At 46.8% G+C, this 25,940-nt stretch overlaps 2 protein-coding genes and 1 long non-coding RNA gene across 4 annotated transcripts; 2 read left to right on the forward strand and 1 right to left on the reverse strand.

Annotated features, from left to right (window-relative positions):
- Positions 1-568: 568 nt before the first annotated feature.
- LOC133975880 (wings apart-like protein homolog) lies at positions 569-20,072 on the forward strand. Of its 2 annotated transcripts, none has more exons than XM_062413899.1 (20): positions 569-885; positions 1,761-2,269; positions 5,326-6,067; positions 6,480-6,901; positions 7,356-7,480; positions 11,665-11,760; positions 11,909-12,079; positions 12,187-12,323; positions 12,456-12,567; positions 12,849-13,094; positions 13,261-13,372; positions 13,472-13,566; positions 13,806-13,882; positions 16,208-16,344; positions 16,811-16,926; positions 17,020-17,193; positions 17,974-18,190; positions 18,310-18,398; positions 18,848-18,943; positions 19,574-20,072. In XM_062413899.1, the coding sequence occupies exons 2-20, from the start codon at positions 1,783-1,785 to the stop codon at positions 19,637-19,639; spliced, it is 3,717 nt and encodes a 1,238-aa protein (XP_062269883.1). In that variant the 5' UTR covers positions 569-885; positions 1,761-1,782; the 3' UTR covers positions 19,640-20,072. The 2 variants fall into 2 exon arrangements, with proteins under 2 accessions (XP_062269883.1, XP_062269884.1); XM_062413900.1 differs by having other exon boundaries at positions 570-885; positions 6,495-6,901.
- A 17-nt stretch (positions 20,073-20,089) lies between these two features.
- Positions 20,090-22,280, forward strand: LOC133975883 (uncharacterized). Its single transcript, XR_009924794.1, has 2 exons — positions 20,090-21,842; positions 22,149-22,280. It is a non-coding gene; the product is annotated as an uncharacterized LOC133975883 (long non-coding RNA).
- A 160-nt stretch (positions 22,281-22,440) lies between these two features.
- Positions 22,441-23,266, reverse strand: atoh1c (atonal bHLH transcription factor 1c). The gene has a single exon (XM_062413901.1). It carries the CDS (start codon positions 23,225-23,227, stop codon positions 22,679-22,681), a length of 549 nt encoding a protein of 182 aa, XP_062269885.1. The 5' UTR covers positions 23,228-23,266; the 3' UTR covers positions 22,441-22,678.
- Positions 23,267-25,940: the final 2,674 nt, after the last annotated feature.

Consider the following 25,940-nt stretch of genomic DNA (forward strand, 5'->3'; position numbering starts at 1 on the left):
TTATGTCCACAGGTCAGTTGAGATTCGGTTTGACTCTGGATTCATCTTCATTAGGACTAAAACTCATTCTGTGCTTCACTCTGAGACGATCAGGTGATGTTCACCTTCAGACCAGCACCACAGCTCCAGTGGAAGAAGAAGAGCTGGGAATGTTGGGAGTTCTGGGATCAGACTGAGGCAGGAGGAGAAGCCACAGCAGGTGACACAGAGTGAATGTGGAGGAGGAGGAGGAGGAGGAGGTCATTAGAAAAGAGCTGTTTCACCAGTTTAAAGGCAGAACGTGAATGCGGCATCAGTAATGATAAACTCGATTTAACTAGTCGTGTAAAGGAAAATACATTACATGCAAATCCGGTTTGAATTTCAAAAGTAAAACAATGAATGAACACACTGCTGAATTAAAGCCCAAAGTGACATTAGACCATGTTCAGATTAAAATATTTTTTATTCAATACACACAAGTCTAATGTTGATTTGCATATAAATACAAATATGACAGGTGGATTTATCTGAAACCTTATTTCCGTATGTTTTACTTTTAAGGCCTGACGGCTGGTTTCCGGTGAAGTGGACTCGTCTCTGTTAACTTGACGCAGCGCCGGAGTCCAATGGAAGAGTCGATCGCATCCCGGAGGAAACAATCGAGACAGACTCGGTCCGGAACCAGGAGCTGGATTCTGGAGCTCAGCTCGTAACCCGGCTCGGTTCTCTCCCGCTGGACCCGCGCTCCTCTCCGCGGCGCCTCTCCCCCGCGGACCCGCCTCGCACGGCTCCTGCTCGGCCTTGTTGATACTGTGCGGAGCGGCTGGCAGCAGGCACGCAGGCCCGGTCCTGTGCCTCGGCTCCAGAGAGTGTCCCGTGCGGATCGGCCCTTCAGCTCACCAAGTAAGAGGACGCGCACACACCAGCGGCGGGCAGCGACCGCAGAACCTGATCCAGGCTCAGATCCACCGGCTGCTACCTGCACTTCACTGGGCTTATTGTTAGCTGCTAGCCTCGAGCTAGCGGTTTGCCGGAGTGACGGCTCTTGTCTCCTCTGTTGGGCTTTTGGCTAATGCTAACGGCTAAAAGTCCAGCCAACGCAGATAGTGACGTAAATAAACGTGTTGTGCTGTTTCTAAATAAACACTTTAACACGTGATCACGTGGATTTAATGTCCAACTCACTCGGGTTATTCGCGGTATTGGTTATTTCTCCTGCTAGCATCCAATCGGTGATGCTAGCAGCCATGTAGCAGCGTTAGCTCGCTGACTAGCTAACGTTAGCCTTGTTTTGTCAAAGCAGCTGTGAAGTGCTCCGGCTGAGGAGCTGATCTTCTCAGCTCCTGTCTCAGCAGCTAGAGACCGAGGGACTGAGAGGACGAGATGATTCCACAGCTCCATCACAATCAGACCCGAATGAGGCCGGTTCCATGTGGACTGGGGTTCTAACCCATCATCCTGACACAGATGTTTACTGTAATGAGCCCTGAGGACGTGTAGACCTCCAGTAGCTTCACAAACACACAGAGCAAGATAAGACCTCACCTGGAGAGCAGTGAAAGCTGCTGAACTCACCAGTGAGATAAGAAACCACTGGAGATAAGTGAGGAGAGTTGACCTGAAACTGGCTGTTACATGAAGTGAGCGTCACTGACACTCACTGCTGCTGTGCAGTGTTTAAACCAGAATTAAAAACAATCTGCCGTTCTTCACTGAAACTGTAGAAGCGTGTGTTCCCCTCCATGTTGTCCATAACCTTCTGCTCCTCTTCCTCACAGAGAATATGACCCAGATGCAACAATGACGTCCAGATTTGGTAAAACCTACAGCCGCAAGGGAGGAGAGGGCACGTCCAAGTTCGATGAGGTTCTGTCCACCAAGAGAGGCACCCTCAGCACCAAATGGGGGGACACCACCTACAAGGCCAAAGTGGGCTCCAAGCGCGCCGGTGCCACCAAGAACGACTCGGTTCTGGAGGTGTACAAGAGGCCTCGTCCGAGCGGAGACGGCTTCGAAGACCCGTTCGGGTTCGACAGCGACGATGAGTCCAAGCCGGTGTCGTCTCGGAGTGGCAGCAAGGCGTCACCCGCCAAGCCGGCCTCGGCAGAGCCGCCCCAGGCCGAAAGGCCGGGCCTCTCCCTGGACACAGGGAGCAGGTCCAGTCTGCACGGAGCCTCCCACACTGGGGCCTCTGCTCGAGGGGCGTTGTGGATGTCCGGGGACAGGAACCAGCCCCGGGTGGTGGAGGACACGGCTCGCTTCTTCAACAGCAGCAGCTCTATCATAGGTAATACTTTGATTATTGATTAATATGTTGATTCATTTAGTTTCTAAGTTGTTTACTCTGTAGATGCCATTTAGATTTGAATGATAATCAAACTAATAACACAGCACAGGTCTAGACAAGTAGTAATATGCTTAGATTACTATTGAAATCACATAATAACAACGGATCAGATTGACATCAGAATGAAACCGGCTTGTCCCTGAGCAGTTAGAAGTTTAAATGTTTCTCGGTTTATGTTTGAATTCTGTTAAATAATGACAACAACAAAACGTCTCCTTGAAACTGAAACTGCTCGGAAAGCTTGAAATTTGATATTGAACAGGAAGCAGCTGTTTCGCTCCCGGCCTGAAGGCTTCAATCAGTCAGAGAAAGTTTAGTTTCTATGACTTGTTTAGTTTGTCAGTGCATCTTCAGCTCTGATCTTCATTCACATTTATTTGAAAACTAAATTAGACGAGCAGATCGGATGGTTCAGTCTGGCAGCTTCCTGAGGAGCAGACACAGATCCATCTCGTGATGAACTGTGACAGCTCACAGATGCTAACCCAATTCTGCAAACTGCATCTTCTATAAAACTAAATACTCTTTCGGTCGTTGCATCTCCCTCCATCTGAGCCGTTTATAATCTAAAGGTCAAAAAGATTCTTCAGCTTTCCGTGATTTCCACAGGAGCGGGGGTCGGGCGGCGTAAGACTCGAGTTGCATGTTGTGCAGCTTTGTGTAAAATCATTTAGGCTTGAATAACAGCTCGTCAGTGGTTTTTGTTCGGGGGCTTCGGTTTTGGTGATTTAATTTTTGACCAAACAGCATTGGAGGAATTGGGTTTTATTGTTTGTCCTCTTACAGGCTGTCACTGTCAGTTCGTCACGTTCAGCTCCACTTGCCCTCAGCTTTTCGTGACCGCTGCTGGCCACCTGCCAGAGACAAGAGCCACTCCAGCTGACTCCCACCACAAGCTGGGCCTCAGTGGGCACTTGGACTCACAGTAACATGTCCACAGTGTGGGGACATTAAGCCAAGTCGAAGCTAATGCAGAACCAGAGTTCAACTGAAGCTCTGCCATCAATTGCCTTGTTATCTGTTTACTGAGACCGGCTCTGTTGACTCTGTAAATATGACAAAATCCTCGACCAAGTCATTTCTTTGAGGGAAAATGTGCGAGTGGAGCTGACAACTGCAACTTCCTGAGTGATATTTAACTCAAGGTCATGAATCAATGTTTTTTTAAACTCAGCTAGAGCGGAAAATAAAATGAGATAAATTGCTCTATTAAATACCAGGACATTGAAGTTCCTTTCCTGTCTATATTATGGTTATTTATTTTGAAGGTGAGTTGTGTTAAGGGAGTCGCTGTTCACCCCGGTCGTCCACAGACATAATTAAGAGCAAAACTTGTATTGAGCAGCAAGGCTTCATCAATAAGAGTAGTTTGAATCCTTGTGGCCCGTGGGCTTTCACTGTGTCAGACCATGTTAGACTGATTTGATTCGTCTGAATCTGTGTTTAAGATTCTAAGTAAGATTTTAGTTAATTGAATCAAATAGATTTTTCTTTACTGTACCATGTTCAGCTTTTATTAACACCCTGAGTTAATACACAGGATTGGGACCGTGGCCAAACCGGACATTTGTTCAATAGATGTTCTAAAACCTGATCCCGTCTGATACAGAGCGATCTGTCCACGTTCCTCCGCTGTCCTCCTCAGAAACACAAGCTGCCATCTCCTCATGCATAGTGTTGAGAGAGGAGCAAACAGTCACACCAATAAACAGAAGCAGCAGTTGATGACATGTCGTCATGTGTCAGGGAGCAATGCACAGACAACCAACAGGATGAAATGTCACCTTATTTAACCATGTGACCTCTGTCAGGTGCACCACAGCTTTTTTCTTTCTGCCTGGTTAAGAGACGGTTTTCAAAACCAGTCCACAACTTTTCATCCTAAACGTAAACACAGATAATTCAACCAGGTGTTGAAGTGCTGACATTGAGACAAGCACATGGGACTTAGTGCTCCTGTATCTTCTCAGTCGATTACAGTTCCTGAGAATCACACGTACATTAACCTGCAGTATAAGAGTCGGAGCTTCAACCTCTCAGTTTGTTTAGCTGATGCTGTGAAGCAGTGCGACATGAGGGGGGGGGGGGGGGCAGATGAGGTCTCACTCAGCTTCTAAGTGTTTCCTCTCGTTTAATGTTTTATTTTTCCTACACCACATCACGTCGGAGCAGAACGAAGCAATGAAATGTCCTACTTTCTAGTTTCTGTGACGACACAGCCTTGACAGAAAAACCACAGGCCTCCTTCAGAGCAGACACAGATCGTTTTTGATCTCACAATGTGAAGCAATTTCCTGTCTTTGCTCACAGTAACGAGTTCAGTATTTTCACCCGCCTCTTATCTGTGATGGCAGAAACCACCGAGGCTGCTTCTAACCCGAGTGTGAATGTTGACCTGGCAAACGGCCCCGGGCCCCGCTCTGATTTTTCTTGGAGAACTGTGTGAGCTGGCACGTCGTCAGAAGCTCCAGCTGTGTTTGTGTGCGTGACCTGTTTCCAGTCCCAGAGGTGCTTTCTGAAATGGTGCAATCATTATGTACACCTTGTATCTGCTGAGCAGCCAGTGACTGAGAGCACCGTGGTGTTTCACTGAGGCTGGAAACTGTGTTCTGCAGGTTTCTATGAAACACTGCTCGACTGGTTTGATTAAATAAAAAATTAAGTTCAGGGAGTAAAATATCACAGGGTCCTTGGTTTTTTAAACAAGAAATCTATCTGAAGAAACTCTCTGGAAACCTTTGATGGTTTTACCCTTAATTACATTTTATTCTGACATTTCACAGACCAAGAAATTGATCTGTCTGGATTACAAATGTAGAGAAGATGAAACTAAATGCACAAGGTGGTCTGAAATATTAGTGCTGATTTAATTTGAGCAGTATTATGTGTTATGGTTAATGTGGTTTATCTTTTTTCTGGGGCTCTGAATCCACATGTATGTGATGTCAGTGCATTCTGACCTCAGACTGAATCGGTTCTCTCTTCCTGTTCCGTAGGAAAGTCCCAGCAGAGTTCCTCATCATCACTGGAGAACCAGAACATCTACTCGTGGTACCAAAATGCTTCTGAGAGTGACAAGAAGCCGCTGGCACAGACCACCACCCTGAAGACGGGCTCCAAGGCAGAGTCCTCCTACAGCTCCTGGGATGCCATCATGGGTCTGCGCCCCCCCTCACCTTGCCAGGAACCTCGTAACCCCGCCCCCACGCTCTCCTGGGTGTCAGCAGGTGTCACCATGGGCAGCTGTGACCTGGGTCCGACCCGACCCGAGAAGCCACCGTCTCCACCACGTCTTCAGAGTTCCATTGAGAGCGAGGACCTCGGGGGGGACTCTGACTTCCTCATGGAGACGTCGGACTACTCCCAGACATCCTCCTCCTCATCGGTTGTAAGAAACTCTAACTGTCGGACTTACCGGAGGCCGAACAAACAGGGCAAAGGGCAGGACTCCAGCGCCTTAGCTAGCACTGTTTTTGGTGCAGATGGTTCCAAACCCTCCTCTGACAGCAGTAATAAGACAGCAGGTAGTGGGAGAGGACGGGGCAGGTCAAGGGACTTCACAGTGCTGCACCCCTCCTCCATATCAATGTGTAACGTCACCATCCAGGACCGAGTGGTGGAGGAGCTTAGCAGCGATGCAGCGCCCTCTAGTGGCAGCAGTGGTGCCGGGTCCGGCAGCACGACGGAGCTGGGAGAAGCGGGATGGCAGCGGAAGAAGATGGAAGAACAAAACTCAAGGTGAGAAACATGAGGTTGATGGTCTGTTGTTGTAGGTATCCTCTCTCTCTTCTGTCTCTCTTTCCTCCTCCGTATCTTTCAGAGTTCTGGACAAACACACTGATGTACTCAGTCCTCTGCGTTAGGGCTTTTCCTCTGGTCAGGTAGCTGCTCCCTGTTTGAAAACCTGCATCCTGTAAACCTGCGTTCTCACTCTGCAGTGATGAAGACACCAGATAGCAACAGCACTTTAGTCACGTCACAGGTTTCCAGGCAGAGTCAAAGAGGTCGACTCTTTTTTCAGAACAGAATGAGCTCTGAGTTTACCTGCAGGTTCTGCAGCTTGACACCCGGAGGCTGCCTGATTGAATTGATTGTTATTAATGAACGAACATAGACTTACACTTTCACATCTTAACTGTGTTTCTATCAGCCGCCCTGTCTGCAGGATCAGGCCGACCCAGACCAAGACAAAGAAGGACAGTAAGCTGGAGCTGTTTGGTTTTGAAGACGCAGACGCACTTCAGGAGAACAGCCCACACAACACAGAAGGCTGCTCCAACTACAAAATCAAATACTTTGGCTTTGACGACATGAGCAACAGCGACGGCTCTGACGAAGACGACGTTGCTTTCAAAGCAATGAGGAGGGCCAAGAGGGCTGCAATGGCAACCGCTGTGGATACCGCTCTGGAGACCGCTCTGGAGACCGCTCTGGATACTGCTCTGGATACCGCTGAAGAAACACCGACGGAGGAGCCGCCTGATCCCTTCGAGATGCTGGAGAGTTATGAAAGACCGGCAGCCAAGGAGTACAAGAAGCACTCAGAGAGGCAGGAGAGCCGGATACGAGCAGGTTAAAACAAACACACACACACACACACACACACACTGTTCCTGTAGAAGGTCTTTGTGCATTGTTGGATGTTTGATTTAGCCCAGGGACACAGGGAGGTTCTGATTGCACACATATTGTCACACAGCGCGGCTTCATAGTGACAATGAATTAACGTTTAAATACATATTTACATCGAAGCTCATCCCACATCTGAAAAGCTCCAGATATGACTACACATGTTTGATACATGTAAACACAAACTGTGCAGTAGTTTGTGGTCACCAACATACCAGCAGACATGAGCACATCCTCCCACACACGTGTGGTTTGGACACGGTGCCCTACCAACATCCTCTGTGTCCTCCTGTAACATGTTTGACCTCATCCTCAGTGGCCACACTGGTTTGTCTGGTTTGACTTGGACCACAGCTGCTGAAACCTTGCTGACGGTGGCCGTGTGCTTTACCTGCAGATATCTTGGACTTCTCGGAGGAAGGCCTCAGGGTGGTGGCGGGCCCTCCCCGGAGGCTGCCCCGAGGAAAACCAGCTGAGAAGAACCCCGACAGCTTACGGAGGATCTTCAGCGCTCACAAGAAGGTCAGACACAGAAAACCAGTTCACCCACATCACTGTGAAGCCGGAGAGGGCATGTGGTCACACTTCATGAATGAGTGCTACCTGTATACATGAGTCTGGTGTTTGGAAGTGTCACATGTTGAAGGACCTGGATCTGTTGGGAAGATCCTGCAAAATCCTGACAGATAATCAAGGTTATCATAATGTTTATATAGTTCCCGGAGGAAGCAGTGGACTCTGGTTGGCCGAGTCAGGAAGTCTTAAATCAAAGAACGACCGACATGTTTGGTCTTTTTATTGGATGTACGAAGACGCCCTCCCTCTCTGTATATCGGTGGATTGGGACCAACTCGGGTCCAGACAGACGATTATCCACACATCAGACTGTCAGCTGTCAATCACTAAACCTTTTCATTTTACAGACATTTGAAATGTTTCTCAAATGTCACTCTCCAACAGAAGCAATTTGTTTCCCACAGTTACATCCGTCGGGTTCAGTCTAATTTTTAGAAACTGTAAATACGAAGGATTTATTTTGATTAAAAACAGACGAGCATCGACTGAAATGTAATGAGCCACAAAATCTGGTGCATTTTATCTCCACTCATAAAAAGATCAAATTATGGTGTGTGTGTGTGTGTGTGTGTGTGGTTTGATGCATGTGAAGCGCTAACTGTAAAACCTTCCCTCGTCTCATTCCGGAGAGGTGTGTGTGTCCGGTGTGTGTGTGTGTGTCCACCTACACTCGGTATGACTCACCACTGTGTGTGTGAGAAGAGCTCTGGTTTGTTCTTGACTGGATGAGGGGATGGATTGAGTCCAGTTTGAATCTCTGGATCCATATTGATTTCATAAGAGCGTGGTGTCTTTTTATAGCGGAGACAGATCAATGGAGTGTAACAGCAATGGAAGCTTCAAGCAGCTCATATTTACTGTATGTGAGTTATCAGTGTTTCATACTTCAGGCTCCATTTAGCTCCTGTGTGAAACAAGCTGCAGGTGAAGCCATTCGTCAGGATCTGATTCTAGATCTGTTGATTTGATTCCACTCTGGTTTGGCTGCAGGTTGGGTGGTGATTAGATCTGAATCCTGTGATGTGCACAGTTTGTCTCTGGCTCCTCGAGGCGTCTTGTTATAAACATGTTCTCTTCAGTCTGCAGCATTTTAACTTTCCATGGAACCGGGGTGCAGGCTTGTTGTTTAATTGGTAAGACTAATTTCTGAATTTATATTTGAATTAGTCTCTGGAACCGTCACGAGTCATTGCCTCTGGTGTTTTCATTAAGGTTTTGTAATGATGGCAAAGAAAATAATCACTTTGCAAATTTTACTCATTTTATTTTCCATAGAATCACATTGAACTTGAAACTAAACTAATCTTTCCAGCCGATGTAATGTTGGAATATCATGTGACTCACTTCCTTCAGACAGGAAGTGATTTATTACTTAATTTCAACAGGAACATCCTGAAGACAGAGAAATAACAAGTCAACCAATTACTAATTTGTGTAGTCAAGACAGATTTACCTGAAACCGCTGCACATGCTAAACAAAGATATAATATTTATAATTATGATACAAGATTTTGCCCTTGTGCATTGAACAGAATTACCAAGAGCTCCGCTGTGAATCATGATATTTATTATGTGCCAGTGATGGAGTCATAAGGATGTAAAGATATATCTGTTTGCTGTCATTAGACCTTGAACTCCATCTTTTCATATCGAGCTCCGATCAAGAACAGTGTTTAATGAGGCTTGGTCCCTGATCCAAACTGTGGGGGGGTGCATCACCCAAACAGAGAAACCTCTTAATGATGATCCTGGCTCTGATCTAACCCAGAGAAACTCCAACACTACTTTGACCATGTAATCAAATGACTGATAACATGTTGCCAACGTTGAATCCCCCTGCTCCCTGATCAGCTCCGACTCAAACTTCTGCAAAGAAGAAGAGAAGTTGGTTGTGAATTTCTCTCTGAGCATCTGAAGGGAACTTTGTAAGTGCTGCAGCCTGAAGGTGATGTGCTCTGCGCCCTCTGCAGACCAGCAGTCAGGGTATGAGCAGACACTTTGCCCCTTGGAGCTTGATAATATACATAATGTACTTTCTCTGGTTCTCCAGTTTCATGCCCCGACTCTCAACCCCCCCCCCCCCCCCCCCCCCCCTCTCTGTTGACTTATGTATTCTCCCTGTCTCCATAACTTCCTCTCGACCACTTTGTGTTTGCTCTTACCTCCTCTCCCTCGTCCTCCTCCCTGCTGGTTGTGTTATACCTCTCCTCCCTTCCTCTGTTCTCTCTCTTCACTCAACACTATCTTGAGTGAGACCTGAGTTACGCTCATTATAAAAACAATGGCCCTTGAAAGTGACCAGCCTCTGGAGGAGTCATCCAGCTCCGCCTCTATTACAGTAAAGTGTGCGTACGTGGCGTTGGAGGAAAGTGCCTGTTGTTCGGTTATTGCACCGAGGATGCTGGGAGATATTAATGTTACCATAATGACGTTGATGGACTCATTATTTAGGAGACGTGTTTGGTTTATTCAGTGAAAGTTTTAATGGGTTGAGCTGTTATTACATCCACAGTAATGATCCAGTGAGATTCTTCTCACGCACGAGCCACATGTAGATATATATTTAATAACTGGGATAATGAGGAGACACCCGTCAGTTGATAATTGATCCGTCCGATATGCTCGTACATGTGACAACTCAGTTTTGGTAGAAACACTTTTATGAATATACATATTTCTCCACAATACTTGGTTTTAAATTATTAATATTTGTATGTTGTCAGAAGCCGGGTGCAGCAGCAGCAGTTTGAAATGATGCCACAGCCTGGACGTTGACATGTTGTATTTACTTCCCCCATAATAACAGAGAAATGATCGACCAGTTCAACTCTATCGTATTTAACTGGCAATATTTCCCAGTGGATATTTCCTCTGCTTGCATTGTTTAGTTTTGCAACTCAATAAACTTTGTGTTTGACAAAGGGCTAAAAAAATAAAAGATAAAAGTCACTGCACAGGTGGAGAAACTATCTTGAGTCCTCGATCCGTCAGAGTGGAGGCAGTTGTTTGTTAATAATTCAAACCCTGCAACTCTGAAGCGTCTTTTTATTTTTTTTATTTTCTTCTGGGCCGCCCCCCCCCCCCCCCCCCACAGGGCGGGTGTGGTAGGTGTCCGCCTGTGTCTTCCAGATTACTGGAGGAGGCTTTAACTTGGTGTGTTGATGTTCCAGAGCAGCAGAGCTCATCCCCGACCTCCTCTTTTGTCTCAGCTTATTAACCCTGCAGTGCACCCCCCCCCCCCCTCGCTCCACAGCCAACTCGCTCTCTTCTCTATCGTTTCTTTCTTCCTGCCCGTCCTCCCCTTGTTTCTTCTTTTGTTTTTCATTATGAAAACCCCGGCAACCACCAACCACAGGTTTGGCAAAAATATACAAAGAGACAGGAGTCGAGCCAAAGATGAAACCATGAGTGTGTTGTTCTCGTTGTAAGTGTGTGTGTGTGTATCCTGCTGTTTGATCAGTGCTGGCGGACTCTCACCAGTTTAATGTAGGATTTGCCCTCCCCCCCTCCTTCCACCTCTTTCTTTACCCTCTTCTCTCTCTTTCTTCTCCGTCTTCCTCCACACATTTTATCTACATCCTCATTTCTTGCTTCTGTCCGTCTGCGCACTTCTCATTCTGTCAAGTTTAAGTGAAATTACTGAAGTTTGACATTAGGAAATGAGATGTCTTTTCATTATTCAAACAGAAATCTTTTAAAGCAATGTGTTGTTTTTTTTTTACACAAGTCTGAGTACAAATTAAAAAATAGACTTCTGGCAATGTTTTAATAAAGAACCCAGTCCTGCTGCCAGCGCTGTGCATGAAGGACACTTCAAGAGAAGCTTCTGGACAAATAGTTCATCTGTATAAAACTCTTTAATTTAGTTTAGAAACACAAACTAAATTCAAAGTTGTCGTAAAAATGTATCATCAGGTTTGAACTGAGTTCCCTGTTGAAGATGTGATGATTCCTGAGTTTTGAATTGTATGACTCAGTTATGAAATGATAGATTTGTAATCAGTGTTGAAGTGCGACCACTTGTTTTTGTGACTGGTTGTGTCTCATGATACTTTTAAACTGTTTTACTTGGACGGTTTCAATGTGTTATATTCTTACATGTCTGTTGTGTGTGTGTGCTCTTGTTACAGTCTCCCACCAAAGCTGTGTACAACGCCAGACACTGGGCGGTGGAGAGTGAAGAGGAGCCCCCCCAATCATTCGTCGCAAAGGCACAGACAGCTCCTGTAAATACACACGCGCACACACACACACACACACACACACACACACTTTTACTTTCAAACACAAAATGATTTTGGGCAGTGCCAAAAAGTATTGATGTTCCATATTTATTTCTAAATCCATTTTCCCTCACCTCCCCCGTGTGTCCAGGCCACAGTCTCAGCTGGAGGAACTGGTAAGGGCCCCTCTGACGCTCAGAAGGATGATGGCGTTTTCAAGACTCCTCCTCCTCCGCCAAAGGTCACGAAGTTTGTGACCCTCCCCACGAATCTCTACCAGGACACTATCACCACACTCAAATGCCGCAAAGAGCACAAGGAGGTACACTAAACACTTCCCTCCTGAATCTGTACCCCCCCCCTCCGTAGTGAAGATGTATTAATATTTCAAAAGGTGTTTCTGCTGACTCATCCTCTGTGTGTCTAAAGTTGTACACAGTCGTCCAGCATGTGAAGCACTTCAATGACGTGGTGGAGTTTGGAGAGAATCAGGAGTTTACTGACGACTTTGAGTATCTGGCTACTGGTCTGAAGAGCGGGCAACCTCTCAACACACGATGCCTTAGGTAAGAGCCTGCTGGCACGCCCCCTGGTGGTCGGCTCCCGGCTGCCTGAGCTTTACAATCCTCCCCTCTGTAAAACACTTGTTCTTCTCTTCACCGTTTGCTCATGCTGCGTTCTTCTGTGGGTTCCTCCAGTGTGATCAGCCTGGCCACACGCTGCGCCATGCCCAGCTTCAGGATGCACCTTCGGGCCAGAGGGAAGGTGGCCCAGGTCTTCAAAACCCTGAACGACGCCCCACAGCACCCGGTAAGCAGCAGCTCCTTCTCCTCAAACTGACTGTGTGTGTTTGTGTGTTTGTCCTCACGATGGAAAGACTTTGGTTTTCTTGTTTGGAGACGACAGGATAGAGAAGTCATTTTCTGTCTGTGTTCAGCTGAAGGTTGTTCAAGATGCTGCATGGAGTCATAATGTTTAACCTCAGTGTGTTCATGTAAACATTTATAAAAAAATAATTTTGCGTGACAAATTTGTGTTGAATAAATATTGAAAGTAAAATGAATGATTGATTGATTCCCTCTTCGCTGCAGAATCTTGCTCTGTGCACGGCGTCTCTCATGTACATCCTGAGTCGAGACCGGCTGAACATGGATCTGGACCGGTCCTGTCTGGACCTGATGATTCGGTTGCTGGAGCAGGACCTGGACCAGTCGGGGGGGGCAGTGGCAGACCCAAGCACTCAGTTCAGCGCCAGGGAAATCGCCAAGATGAAGGAGAAGATCAGGAAGCTCTGTGACACGGTGCACAACAAGCACCTGGACCTGCAGAACATCACGGTACAGAAGAGCCTTCAGACTGATCCTGGACCAGCTGCTTTCAGCTGCTCCTCAGTCACTCGACTCACAACCGGCCCACGTGTCCAGATATTTATAGGAGGAAACGTGGAGGTGTTTACTCACTGAATAATGTCCTCCTCCTTGTGTCCCTCCTCTCTCCCTGTAGACGGGTCATTTAGCCACGGAGACGTTACTGTCCCTGACGTCCAAGCGAGCAGGAGACTGGTTCAAAGAGGAACTCCGGTTACTGGGAGGACTGGACCACATCGTAGATAAAGGTGAAATGTATTATCATGAAGTCGTAGTGACTCAAAATGAGTGGCGATGATAAATCTGTTTTCTGATTGTGTCTCCATGTTTCTTTTGTCGCTCCACAGTGAAGGAGTGTGTTAATAACTTGAACCAGGCGGAGGAGGACAAGCTGGTGTCGTCTCTGTGGGGAGCCGAGAGGTGTTTACGGGTCCTGGAGAGTGTAAGTACCACACTGACCTGGAAACAGCTCACCTGGATCCCTTAGTGTAAATGTGTTTTCCAAGTTACATTTAGTTCGGTCACACTCAGGTTCAATGTGTTAAACCCTTAAGGAGAGATTTCTAAAGACCTGCACACTGCATCTCATCCAAAATGAATTTACTAAATCAGCAGCAGATTCTTTTAAAGCTCATGTTGCTGCATATTTCCCCGAAGGTTAATTTCTTGTTGTACATACAGGTCACGGTTCACAACCCGGAGAACCAGAGCTACTTGATTGCCTATAAAGACTCCTCGCTCATCGTCTCTTCTGCTAAGTGAGTAAACTTGATTCTCAGGCCTGAGCCCACACTCGAGCTGCTCGCTGTGATAACAGGTTTATTTTGATCTGGTGCCACGTCTCTCTGGTTCCCTTCTTCCTCCGCACCTCTTGTTTATCTGTGTTTATTCTATCTTGATTTCCTTTCTTCTGTTGGCTTGTCACTGAGGAGCTGTTGTGGTATGATGGTAGAAATGTTCTTTTAAAGCAAACTGAGGACATAGTGAATACTTGAAATATGGTTTCCTGGAACATAAAGACACTGAACAATGGCGTCTTAAATCCAAACCATCCACATTGATTTCCTCTCTCAGAAACTGAACAACTGTACCGACTGTGTGTGGGTGCACTTCCCTCTCAGTGCGACTCAGTGTGCCTGATGGTTATTATGCGAATCATTATCAGGGTTTTGTTGTTCAATTTCCTGGTTGTGACATCCTGTCAGTCATAGCGTTGACCTGTGACCTCTGAGCTCGGCCCGACGGCTGGTGGAGCGTCAGCAGAGGAGTTCAGTCCACGGTGGAAGTGACCTGACCTCATCCTCCTTTCTCTTCTCCTCCGACCGGCTCTGCCCTCCAGTGCTCCCAGCACATGTTGCTGTTTTTGTTTAAGACTGATACACTTGAATTAGGTCTAAATTATTATTTTATTTTATTTTAAAGTCCTAATTGTGCGACTTGAAGAAAAGGTTGAGGTGTCTATGTTTGCATTGAGCAGCAGGTTTGACTCCCGGCTGCTTCACGAGGTCTCTCCCCCACTTTCCTGTCTCTCTTTCACCGAAACAATCAAAATAAAGGATAAAATGCCAGAAAATATACAATAACCACATTCTTCACTTGAACTGAGACAGAAATCATGATTTTTGTTCATTTGTGTTTCTGTTAGTAAGTTTCAGGAAGCGCTCTCCAAAATACGTTATTGGTTGAAAACCTCTGAATTAATCGACCTTCTGGCTCCTCCTCCGTCACCCTCTGTGTGACCGGACCTTCGCCCTCTGCAGAGCGTCTGCAGTGAGGGGGGGGGGGGGGGGGGCAGAATGGGTCAACAAAGAGCTGCTGTTTCAGTGGGTGACACAGGCCTCAGTCTGAGCATTCAGCTGTCCTCGCCCGTAACTTGATTAACCCCCCCAAACCACAGGGTGAGCCAGAGAGCGAGCGAGCCACCTAAACTCCACACACACACACACACACACACACACACACACCAAAGCTATGTCACCTTTAATCGTCAGGATCTCCCTCCTCTCCTTTACACCTCTTGTCTCTTGTTTTCTCACTGTTTCACTTTTCTCCTCCTCTGTTTCCTCTTTGTCACTTGTGTGTGTTCCCCTCGTTGTTTCTACACAAACTCACCCCTCTGCCTCTCGGAGTGGTTCAGCTGCCTGCCGGACTAATTCAATCATCTCCTAAACCACTGTGTTTGGACACAGACACACACAGACACACACACAGCCCTGTTGCTGATCAACTCATCTGCGTATTGGCAGGAACTAAAGATTCCTCTACAACACAATATATATTTCACTTTCTGTTACAGCTCATTCTTACAGTGTTGTTATCTCAGCTGCAGAGGAAGTTGATCAAATGAGCTTCAACACAAGGAATAGAAAGAAAAATAATATCGTTGTTTTATTGACTCGTCTTTATCGCCTACACACACACACACTCACACATATATCTCCTAATCCCGTCTCTCATCTCAGCCGACACTGATCCGTCTCCTCTCTGATGTCTTCCTGTCTTCATTTCCTCCCCTCGCTCTGTCCTGAAGCTCAGACTCTGGTTTCACTCTGTGTTCAGTCACTGTCATCATTAAATTTAATCTCGTTATTTACATCAGGCTGCTGACCTGCTCTGTCCCCTCAGCTGCTGCAGCCGTCTGTGTGTGCACGTGTGTGTGCATGTGTGTGTGTGCATGTGTGCGTGTGTGTCTGTGTGTGTGAATGCTGCTCTGTTTTATGATGGAGTTTTAAATGAAAGAGGAGAATCCAATTGAGTCCAGTGAATTAAGTTGTGTCTGAGATAAACAAGCGAATCTGATTTTGTTTTTTATTATGATAAGACAAAGTAAGTGAAGCTTTGACCAATGAAAATATATTCTTGTATGTATTTAAAATTAAGTTTATGTGAAATGTATAAAGTTTTGTAATAAATATCACAGAAAGCAAAACCCTGTGAGTCCTTTTCACTTGAATTGACTCTTTATCTGGTTTGTTTCTAACTCATTTCCTCCTCTCCTCTCCTCCTCTCTTCTCCTCCTCATTTCCTCTCCTCTCCTCCTCTCCTCCTCTCCTCTCTCCTCTCCTCCTCCTCCCTCCTCTCAGGGGTTTGGGCCGGTGTGAGGCGATGATCCAGCGTTACAGCCGGGTGGTGAACTCAGATGGAGCTGTGGTGGGGAAAGCAGTGGAGAACTGTATGAGGGCCATCATAGGAGTCCTGCTCAACCTGACGCACGACAACGGTGAGCAGTCTCCCACTGAACACATGAGGAGGACGTGAGTCTCCCACTGAACACATGAGGAGGACGTGAGTCTCACTTTACTGACGTCTCCAAGCACCGTGAGGAGCTCGTGTGGCTTCATCTCAGACCCACGTGGTCTGTGGTCCATCTCCTTTGTCTGAGCCACAGAACGTAGCTTCTCCAGTGGAGGAAACTCAGGAAGTTCTTACCTGATTCTGCCATTTTTCTATCTAAACGTGGGGGGGGGAGGTGCTCACATGAACACAGGGACGACCACGACAGAGAAGCTCAGAGCTCCACTGACAGAGGGAGAGTGACCTCCATCTCAGCTCAGGACCACATTGATTAACATGTCTTTACACAGGAAACAGTTAGTGGCTGTGACATTATGTAACTTCACACAAGAGGTGGATTCAGTACAAACTAACCATGGCGGTTGTGTGTTTGTGTGTTTGTGTGTGTTCAGAGTGGGGTAGTACAAAGACAGGGGAGCAGGAGGATCTAATCACCACAGCTCTGAACTGCGTCCTCAGAGCTCCTCAGTATATTCCACAAGAGCAGAGGTTCGACATCCGTGTTCTGGTGAGTAAACAACAACTGTACGAACTTCTACAACCTTTAGAGATGAACCGACAGGAACAGAAGTGACCCGTGTGTGTGTGTGTGTGTGTTCAGGGTCTGGGCTTGTTAATCAATCTGGTGGAGTACAGTGCCAGGAACAGGTACTGTCTGATGGAGACGGAGATGGAGGGAGGTCAGGGTCCCTGTGACTCCACCGTCCTGCTCAACCCTCAGCACCAGGACCTCACCAGCAGCGGGCCGCTCAGCGCCATCGCTGCCCTGGTTCAGGTACCACACTCCCTCATGTTCACAGCCTCACTCCTCTGGCTGCAGGTCAGATTTAGTTTTTAACTACCCACCAATATCATTAAGTCTTAAAAAACACGAGCCAATCAGCGTTTCCCATCATGTCTGAAATATAGTTTTCTCTTGACCATGAAATGAAGTTCCTCTCTCCCCCTGCAAACTGGTCCAGCTTGTACATTGGACTCTGGATGGACTGTCCCGTGTACCGGGTCCCGTGTCCTGTGTCCCGTGTCCCATGTCCCCTGTCCCCTGTCCCCTGTCCCCTGTCCCGTGTCCCCTGTCCCCTGTCCCCTGTCCCCTGTCCCGTGTCCCCGGTCCCCTGTCCCGGGTCCCGTGTCCCCCGTGCTCTCATTGTCGTGTCTCGTCTCTCTTGCTGCTGCGGCAGCTCCGTTTCCCATGAGCACCATTAACGCTTCATTCAAATCCAATCATCATATTTAATCAGATCTGGCTGCTGGTGTTTTCCAGACTGACCTCCAGAGGTCAGCAGGAGACTCGGCCTCAGCAGCTCCACGACACACAGGAGCAGACCAGAGAGCACGGGGGGGGGTTATTCATTGTGTTGTCACAGTAACACAAATAACATGATTTACTGATCTGAGTTTGAAGATCGTTGTTTAGAACTGGATTCAACCAACTAACTCCTCCTGGAGGAGACGCTCCCCAGTGGAGGGAGCCAGACTAGATGCCTGCTGGCAGCAACCCCCCCCCCCGCTGGAGCTAAATGTGAAACTTGAGTTCAACGATCTCCTTCCTCCTCAGCTGTTCCTCCAGCGGGAGCAGGCCGCCATCCTGGCCGAGGCGCAGACTGATGACCTCATCAAGGAGGCGCCGAAGCCTGCGCTGGACAAGAGTGGAGAGTGGCAGGAGACGGGGGGGGAGATCCAGTGGGTAGCTAACGAGAACCAGCCCGACAAACCAGAAGAAACCAAGGACAAGAAGAATGAAGAGGAGCACGAAGAGCTGGACCTCAACAAAGGTACAAACCCCTTCTGTTGTGCGGCTGTAGTTATTTATTTTTAGAAGTGTAAAATGAACCTGGGTGTTGACTCCTGGTCACCATCTTCCTCCTCTTCCTCCTCCTCTTCCTCCTGACAGCTCTGCAGCACGCAGGGAAGCACATGGAGGACAGCATCGTGGCCTCGTACACAGCACTGCTGCTGGGCTGTCTGTGCCAGGGGAGCCCGGTGAGCGCACACACACACACACACACACACACACACACACTATACATACACAGACTCACTCACAATTAGACAGATTCTAGATAAAGTTATGACGCAGCAGAGAAACAGTGAATAGATTTCTAGTCCATCTTTTGTGTTGCTGCTGTTTTTGGTGACGCACAAAACAAAATCCATAACTGACCAGTTTTTAACTTTGACTTCACAACAGCACAAACCTTTAGAAACTGTTTGGTTCACAACCAGATGGAAGTAAAGCTGCTTTTTGTTTCATGAGGATTTTTGTTTGTCTTAAAGCTCTTGTCCTGTCGTATTGATCACATGATGCCGCTGCTGTGTGTCCTCCTGTCCCTCCTGTCCCTCCTGTCCCTCCTGTCCCTCCTGTCCCTCGTGTCCCTCCTGTCCCTCGTGTCCCTCGTGTCCCTGACTGTCGCTCTGTGTCTCTCCACCAGTTGAATGTTACTACTGTGAGGGAGAACCTGCCCAAAGGAGATTTCTCCATCATGACAGAAATGCTGAAAAAGTTCCTCAACTTCATGAACCTCACGGTGAGTTTCAGGTTTTTATTTTCCAGCCTCACTGGTGTGTTCAAATTGGGAATACTGGAAAAATCAAACACTGTGGAAATCACTTAATTCAAGTAAATATTCTTCGTGTACAGAAGTTTCTCTGAAGGAAAACTGGAACTCTGAGTTTTCAATCACCGGTATTTCAATGCTGGAAGATTGAGCACAAATGTATTAAATATTGTCACCAATTAAACAAATGAAAAACGAATCGCACACCTTCAATTTATCTACAAACGTGTTTAATGTTACTTCTATTTGTTTGCAGTTTAATTAGTTAATGAAATAATGAAAACCGTTAATTGAACTGAACCATCTGATCAGAGAACATGAACCTGAGCTGATAGAAATTATTAATTAAACATCTTTCTTAAATGGAACATTGAGTTTGTTAATGAAATAATGAATAATGAGTTATTATGATGCATAAATAAATGAGTGTTTCACGAGTGAATTAATTTGTTAAATGAACAATTAGTTCTAAATCTAATGAACACGGTGATGATCAGTGAATGTCCTCAGAGCAGATGTGTTGGTGTGTGAATTTGTTTGTTGTAGGCTGTTGTGTGTCTGTGTTGTGTTGTCTCTGACCTCTCCTCTGTGTCTCTGCAGTGTGACGTCGGCTCCACAGGACAGAAGTCCATCACCCGGGTCATTGACTATCTGGAGAACTGCTAGAGAGAAGCCTGTCTCACACACACACACACACACACTGACAAACACACAATGACCATCACCATCATCTTCCTCTGAAACAGGAGTGTTGTTGTTTTCTTGTTTCTTTTGACACACGTTCATCGTCTCTTCTCAGTGGTCACCAGACGTTCTCAACGTCCTCCCGTTCAAATAACGTTTTACTGTTTTAGTTCCTGTCTGGACGTAATCTGAACATTGGTTAGGACCCCCCCCCCCCCCCTCCATCACTATCATCCTTAACACACTTTTTATTTGCTTCTCATCCGTTTTCTATTTGTTAAAGTTGCTCAGAAGGTTGTGTTTTCTTTCCTCCATGTTTTTGCTCTTGATGAATTTTCTCAGCTCCTCCTCTCTCTCTCTCTCTCTCTCTCTCTCTCTCTCTCTCTCTCTCTCTCTCTCTCTCTCTCTCTCTCTCTCTCTCTCTCTCTCATTCGTATGGACAGATGACAGATCGGAGACAATCTGTCCTTTTCTCTCGCCCCTCCCCCCTGAGCTCTGCTTCTTAAGCCGATAATCGCCAAAACAACTCGAGTAGTAAAAAAAAAAAAAACTCCCGACCAAACAATCACTTTGCTTTGAAAGCTGTTGACTCGTGTCTGGTCACCTCTTCTCTTTCTTACTATGTTCTTCCTCTTCCTTCTCTCCTCTTCCTCCACTTTGACCTCATCTCTGTGTGACGCGGCCCACAGACACGATATCGATCTTTTCTGGCCAAAGAGCTATTTGAGCTAAATGCCTGTAAATGTTTGCATGAGATTCGTTTATAAAACCTGAAATGTTCCTTCTCTGGAAGTGAGAGCTTTTCTTCAGTCTTCAGCCAACAGACTAGAATTAAAGTGGTTGTTCACCTTGTGCCGTCATCACAACAAGTCCTCCCATCACGCCGAGCACCCTCCAGTCAGTCGGCACCAAACAACACACCTGAGACTGAAACTGAACGATCCTCCAAGTTGTTAACCCCCCCCCCCCGCCTTCTCCAAGAGCACAAACTTTCTCCTCTCTAAGAATCAATCCCCTTCCTGCTCACCGTCTAATCTTTGTGTCTCTGCGGGACCGGAGCCCTCCAGACCAGAACCTGTCCTCCTTCAGCTCCTTTCAATTACCGCCCATGTGTGTGCACGGCGCTCGGAGAAGAGCCTTCAATTACAACACAAAGGAGAGGAGACCCCCCCGGTCGGAGAGGTGAAGTCGAGCTGCTTCTCTCTGGTTTGGAGCCGAGCCGCCAGCCGAGAGGCTTTTAAAGATCCCGTCGATCGGTTTCTTTCTCCTGCTCCGTGGTTTGTAGACGTGAGGACTTGAGCTGTAAAATCCCAGAGTTCAGTTTGTAGTTCACTTTATGGAGAAGTCCTCCACTGGTCTGACACTTTGCACAGAGGAGATACTGTGGAGGGCTGTGTAATCAATCAACCCAGAAATACTCGATTCCCGTCCTTCAATGTTTTACATGTTTGAAACATTTTCAGATTTATCTCAAAATGAAAAGTTAAACAAAAGAAACAGACAAAAACAAGTAAATCATCAACGTCACTTCGGTCTGAGAGAGTTTTCACTTTAAAAAGACGTGAGACAACTTCTCTCAGTAAACTGAACGTCGTGTGGGAAACTGGTGTCGTGGCTTTTAACTCATTTATAAAACATTAGTCAACAACTATCTCATTTTAAAGGGAAATATTCACTATATTACTTATTATTATAACGTGAAAACCCGCAGTTCAAATATGTTAAATCCTACTTGAAACTATAACTTTAGAAAGTTCACTGAGGATGAAGATGACGATTCGAGTGGAGAACAAACGTCAAGTTAAAAATGAAAAGACTTGATTGCCTTTTCTTAAACTGCTCATGGAACAGAAAACACAAACCTCTGAGCAAAACCCAATGTGAAAGCTTCAGTTCACTTTTTCATTTGTTTTGTTTGACTCGTCCCTCGTGTTTTTCAATCAGAGCAGAAAAACACGTTTGTGTTCCTGTTCCCCGAGAAAAGCTTCTGTTGATTTGTGTTTTCTTATTTTGTGGAGTGGAACAGACTCCAGCTCCCGCTGAATCAATCTGTTGGATTTGATGTTTACATTTAGGAAAATTAAGTTTCAAATGTTTTTTGTTCTCATTTGAATACAGACAAGTTCTCTTGAATCTCATCTGCTGTTAAAGTTCAGAACAAAAGTCATCGAGCATTTTCATAACCGTGAGTTTGTATTTGTGTTCATCTGTGATCATTTACACACACAACCCCTACTCACACACACACACACAGTTTAACCCTCACACTCCCTAAAGTTTACAAGAGCTTTATTCACAGACGTCTGGAAGAATGAATTGAAGAGCTTTTTGTAAATAGTTCCTGTACAAAGATTTGTTTCCTCGTGTAGGAGGAGAGACTGATGGGTTAATGGGGGGTGGGGGGGTATGTTGGGGGGGGGATTCAATTAAAACATTTAGACCTGGTAGACTCTACTTTTCTGAATCTGACTCTATTTTTCCTTTTCTAAAGCCTTGCTCTCCACGTCGTGTTGTTGTTTTTGAGACAGAGCTTCACAAGCCACTGCAGGAAAACCTCTTTGTACCCGATGTCTTCGTTACCATGTACATAATTTTAAAATAATAAAAATTGCTACTTTCAGTATTTCCTGCTCGTTCTATTTGCTCTGTGTTGTTGCTGATGATCCTTTCTGAGAATCTTCTGCTCTAAGGTTTAGAGATTTACTTTGTTTGGGTGGAAAATACTTCAGATAATTGAGAAACTATTTTTTTGTTCTTCAGAGACAAACTAAACCACAACGTGTTTGGTCATTGGGGAAAAAAATGTTGAACAATATTTGTTTTCTGCAAAAATATATATTTAAAGTTATCGACAAGGCTTCTCGAACATGTAAAATAAAACATTACAGACAGAGCTTTGTCCAGAAGTCATTACACACAGTGCATCAGAAGAGTTCCACACTTTCATTGAGTCTTTAAATGTCTCTCGGTCCCTCGTGTCCCCATCGGAGCTCCTCCGGGCTCCTCGCGCATGAAGGTCCCTCACGCGTGCACCGTGGTCCCCTGAGAAGGTAGCGAGGCCCCCGGGGGCCGAGGGGTGCGGCTGGGTGCGGGCTCCTCGCGGGCCTCCTCCTGCAGGAGCTCGCTGAGGGTGCTGATGTAGATCTGCGCCATCTGGAGCGTCTCGGACTTGGACAGCTTTCTGTCGCTCTCCATGTTGGGGATGACGCTCCGGAGCCGGTCGAAGGCGACATTCAACCCGAGCATCCTCCTCCTCTCCCGGGCGTTAGCAGCCAGCCGCCGCCTCCTCTGCGCCCGCTCCAGCGTGCACGTGTCCGGCTGCAGGTAGTGCAGCGCGCCGCCGGCGGCTCCGAGCCGCAGCTCCACGATGGCGCACGGAGACTCCCTGTGGTCACAGCCGCCTCTGGTGCGCTCCTCGCCGGATCGCTCCTGCGCTCGGCTCCGCTGCAGCAGAGCGTGGAGGTCGGTGTAAGCTGCCGGGGACCCGGGGCCAGACCCGGACCCGGGGCCGGACCCTCGCTCCGGATCCATCGTGATGAAAGGAGCAAACAAGCTTTTACGCGGCGACATCGCTGTCACTCAAACTTTCCCCAGAAGCCAAACTCGATCAGTTCACTGGGAACAAAGTTGAGCGCGTGAAACTTTCTCCACTTTGGGTGGATTTATGGACAGGGCAGCCGCGGGCACGCGCAGTGCGTGTCCCGGGGGCGTGGAGAGGGTCGTGTGCTGCCTAATGAACAGAGCCAGCGCGCAGCAGGACGTCCATTAACCAAGTTCATCAAAAGAGGATTAGAAGCGTCTCAGTGCTGTGGAGCAGGACGGGGGGGGGGGGGGGGGGGGGAGGAAGGAAGCATGAGAGGTGTTGAAAGAAGAGAGTTTGACCAGAGGAATCATAAGTGATGAAGATCAAATCCTTGATGATCAAGATGAATTTGAATCTTATAACTTCTCCTTCAAATCAACACTGTGACCAACTAGTGCAACAAAACAAAGAACTGATGTTTGATTTCAGGTGGTTGAATCTCATCCATGTGCTGCTTGGTCACAGGTTCGAGACCCGATGAGGGAGAGACCTGATCTGACCAATCAGCTCCGAGGCTTTATCGTCTCCTGCAGAAACTAAAGCTCATCAATACTTGAACATCTTATATTTCATCACCTGCTGCAGCAGTAATATCAAGATTCATATCCACTGTTCAACACATGCAGCACAAACTGATGTTGATAGTTGTGTTGAAGGGAATGTGCATAAAGTAGTGTGCACATTGTGTAATCTTGTTTATGAGTGTTGACTCTTCATGTGCGATGGATGCTGATCTGAGACCTTCAGGTTCTCTTCACTCTCCTCCTCCTCGTTGTGTGAACGCTCCATGAAGGAGGAGGATGTCTGAGGAGCATCTTGATTCTGTCTTCTGCCGTGTTTGTGTCTCTTTGTGTCTCGTTTGTGTGTCGTTGTGTCACGTTGTGTCTCGTACGTCTCATCAGCTCAGCACTGGTACTTGTTTTTAAGGTTAATTAAAAGCGTTGCGGCTCCCTGAGGTTAAACCCTGATGATGACTGACGGAACCTGGCAGCCTCGTCTCATCTGGACAGACTCTAATGGGATTTAGCAGCGTGTCCTGAGCGCCGTGTGCCAGCACTCTGCCGGGCCGGGCCTTTACAAACGCCCCAGCGTGGCAGCGGGCCGGCACAGAGCTGGCTGCGTGACTCCCAGGAGCATAATAGACTCCTTCTGTCCGGGAGGACCCTCGCTGTCCCCGGCTTCTTTCATCCTCCGGCCCGGAGCACGTGGGGAAGTTTGGCTTCGCGGCTCAGACGACAGTTGTTGGCACGCTCCGCTTTATTAAACCCAATGAAACGGCTCATTGCAGCCAGCGGACGGACACAGGCCGGGGATCAAACCTCACGCCGCCATGACAGCCCACACAACTGTTGAGTCCTTCAGGGAGGTTCTCTACAGACGCCATCAGGCTGAAGATGATTTCATCTTTTATACAGATTGAATAGAACTCACAGAAACACGGATTTCACTTGTTTTCAACCTCTTGTCTTCTCTGCTCGGGGGAGATGGACTTTCTAAATAAATCTGTGCTCATAACTTCAGGTCAACATCTCGACCACCGTGTCAGATACAAGTTGTCTGTTGTGTTTGGATCAAATGTTCTAGTTCGAGGATAATTCAGCTGTTTTCTATAATTCTGTATAATTCCCATGAAAACACTAAAACATTTAATTTCTTGTTGGTAATTTTCAATCAAACGTTAACTTGTCATTTGTTTGGCACTATTTTCAGTGGCGGATGAATCCTAATGGGACACAAGCACCATGTGTGAAGGATTCAGAGAATAAACTTCATGCTGATGAAGTGAAATCCAAACAGATTCATTAATATGTTCAGTGATTATCAAGAAACAGATTTATCTTTGCAGAAGTAAACTAAAAGTGTAGTAGTGAGTAATTAGAGGAGGTTTGGCTTCATTTGTTTACATGCTCCGCTTTATTAAACCCAATGAAACGGCTGGTTGCTGCTCGGCGAGGCACGGACACGGGCTGGAGATCAAACCCTTCACTTTCTCACTGGTCTCCATTCAAGCAAATTCCTCGTGATCAATTTCCAAAATCAAACAGCTCTTTGTAGATCGATTTCCAGTTCAACCACTGGCCTCATGGTTCCTCCTCTGGTGCAGCGTGTTGATCCTAAAGGAACCAGCAGAGTCTCACACTGAAAGCTTCTGAACGAACCTCACATCAAACCACAGATTCCCAGTGTTGTGTCAGAAGCTGAATCTTACAGCTGCAGTCGTCTCTGATCTTCCTAATTCATTTCAGTTTCTTGCATCACTGACCAACAAGATAAATCTGTAAAATGACCTTTTTCTGTTTAAAAAGTAAATCTGCTTTAAAAAGAAACAGGAAGTGTTGCCTGTGAACCTCCTGACCTGGATCCTGCTGCGGCTCCATAGAACTGAACATAATAGGTTTTATAGAATCATAATTTAGAATGTTAATAAATTAATATCAAAGCAGAAGAAGAGTGTTTGACCTCCTCAGGTTCCGCAGGTCAGAGGAGAAGCTCCGCCCCTTAGTGCAATCTGTTGGTCGTCTAAAGAAGTGACCTCATCATCAAGGTCACTTCTTCAGAGACGCTAGAGGACAGCCAATCACAGAGCTCGCTCCTCCTCTCTGATTGGACACACAGAGTCAGAGTGCAGGTGACAGTCGACCACACACGGTCCAGTGACGGCTGTCGAGGAGTAACACACTCTCTTTGATGTTATGATGC

This window comes from Platichthys flesus, chromosome 20 (assembly GCF_949316205.1).
Source record: "Platichthys flesus chromosome 20, fPlaFle2.1, whole genome shotgun sequence".
In the NCBI taxonomy this organism is placed as follows: Eukaryota; Metazoa; Chordata; class Actinopteri; order Pleuronectiformes; family Pleuronectidae; genus Platichthys; species Platichthys flesus.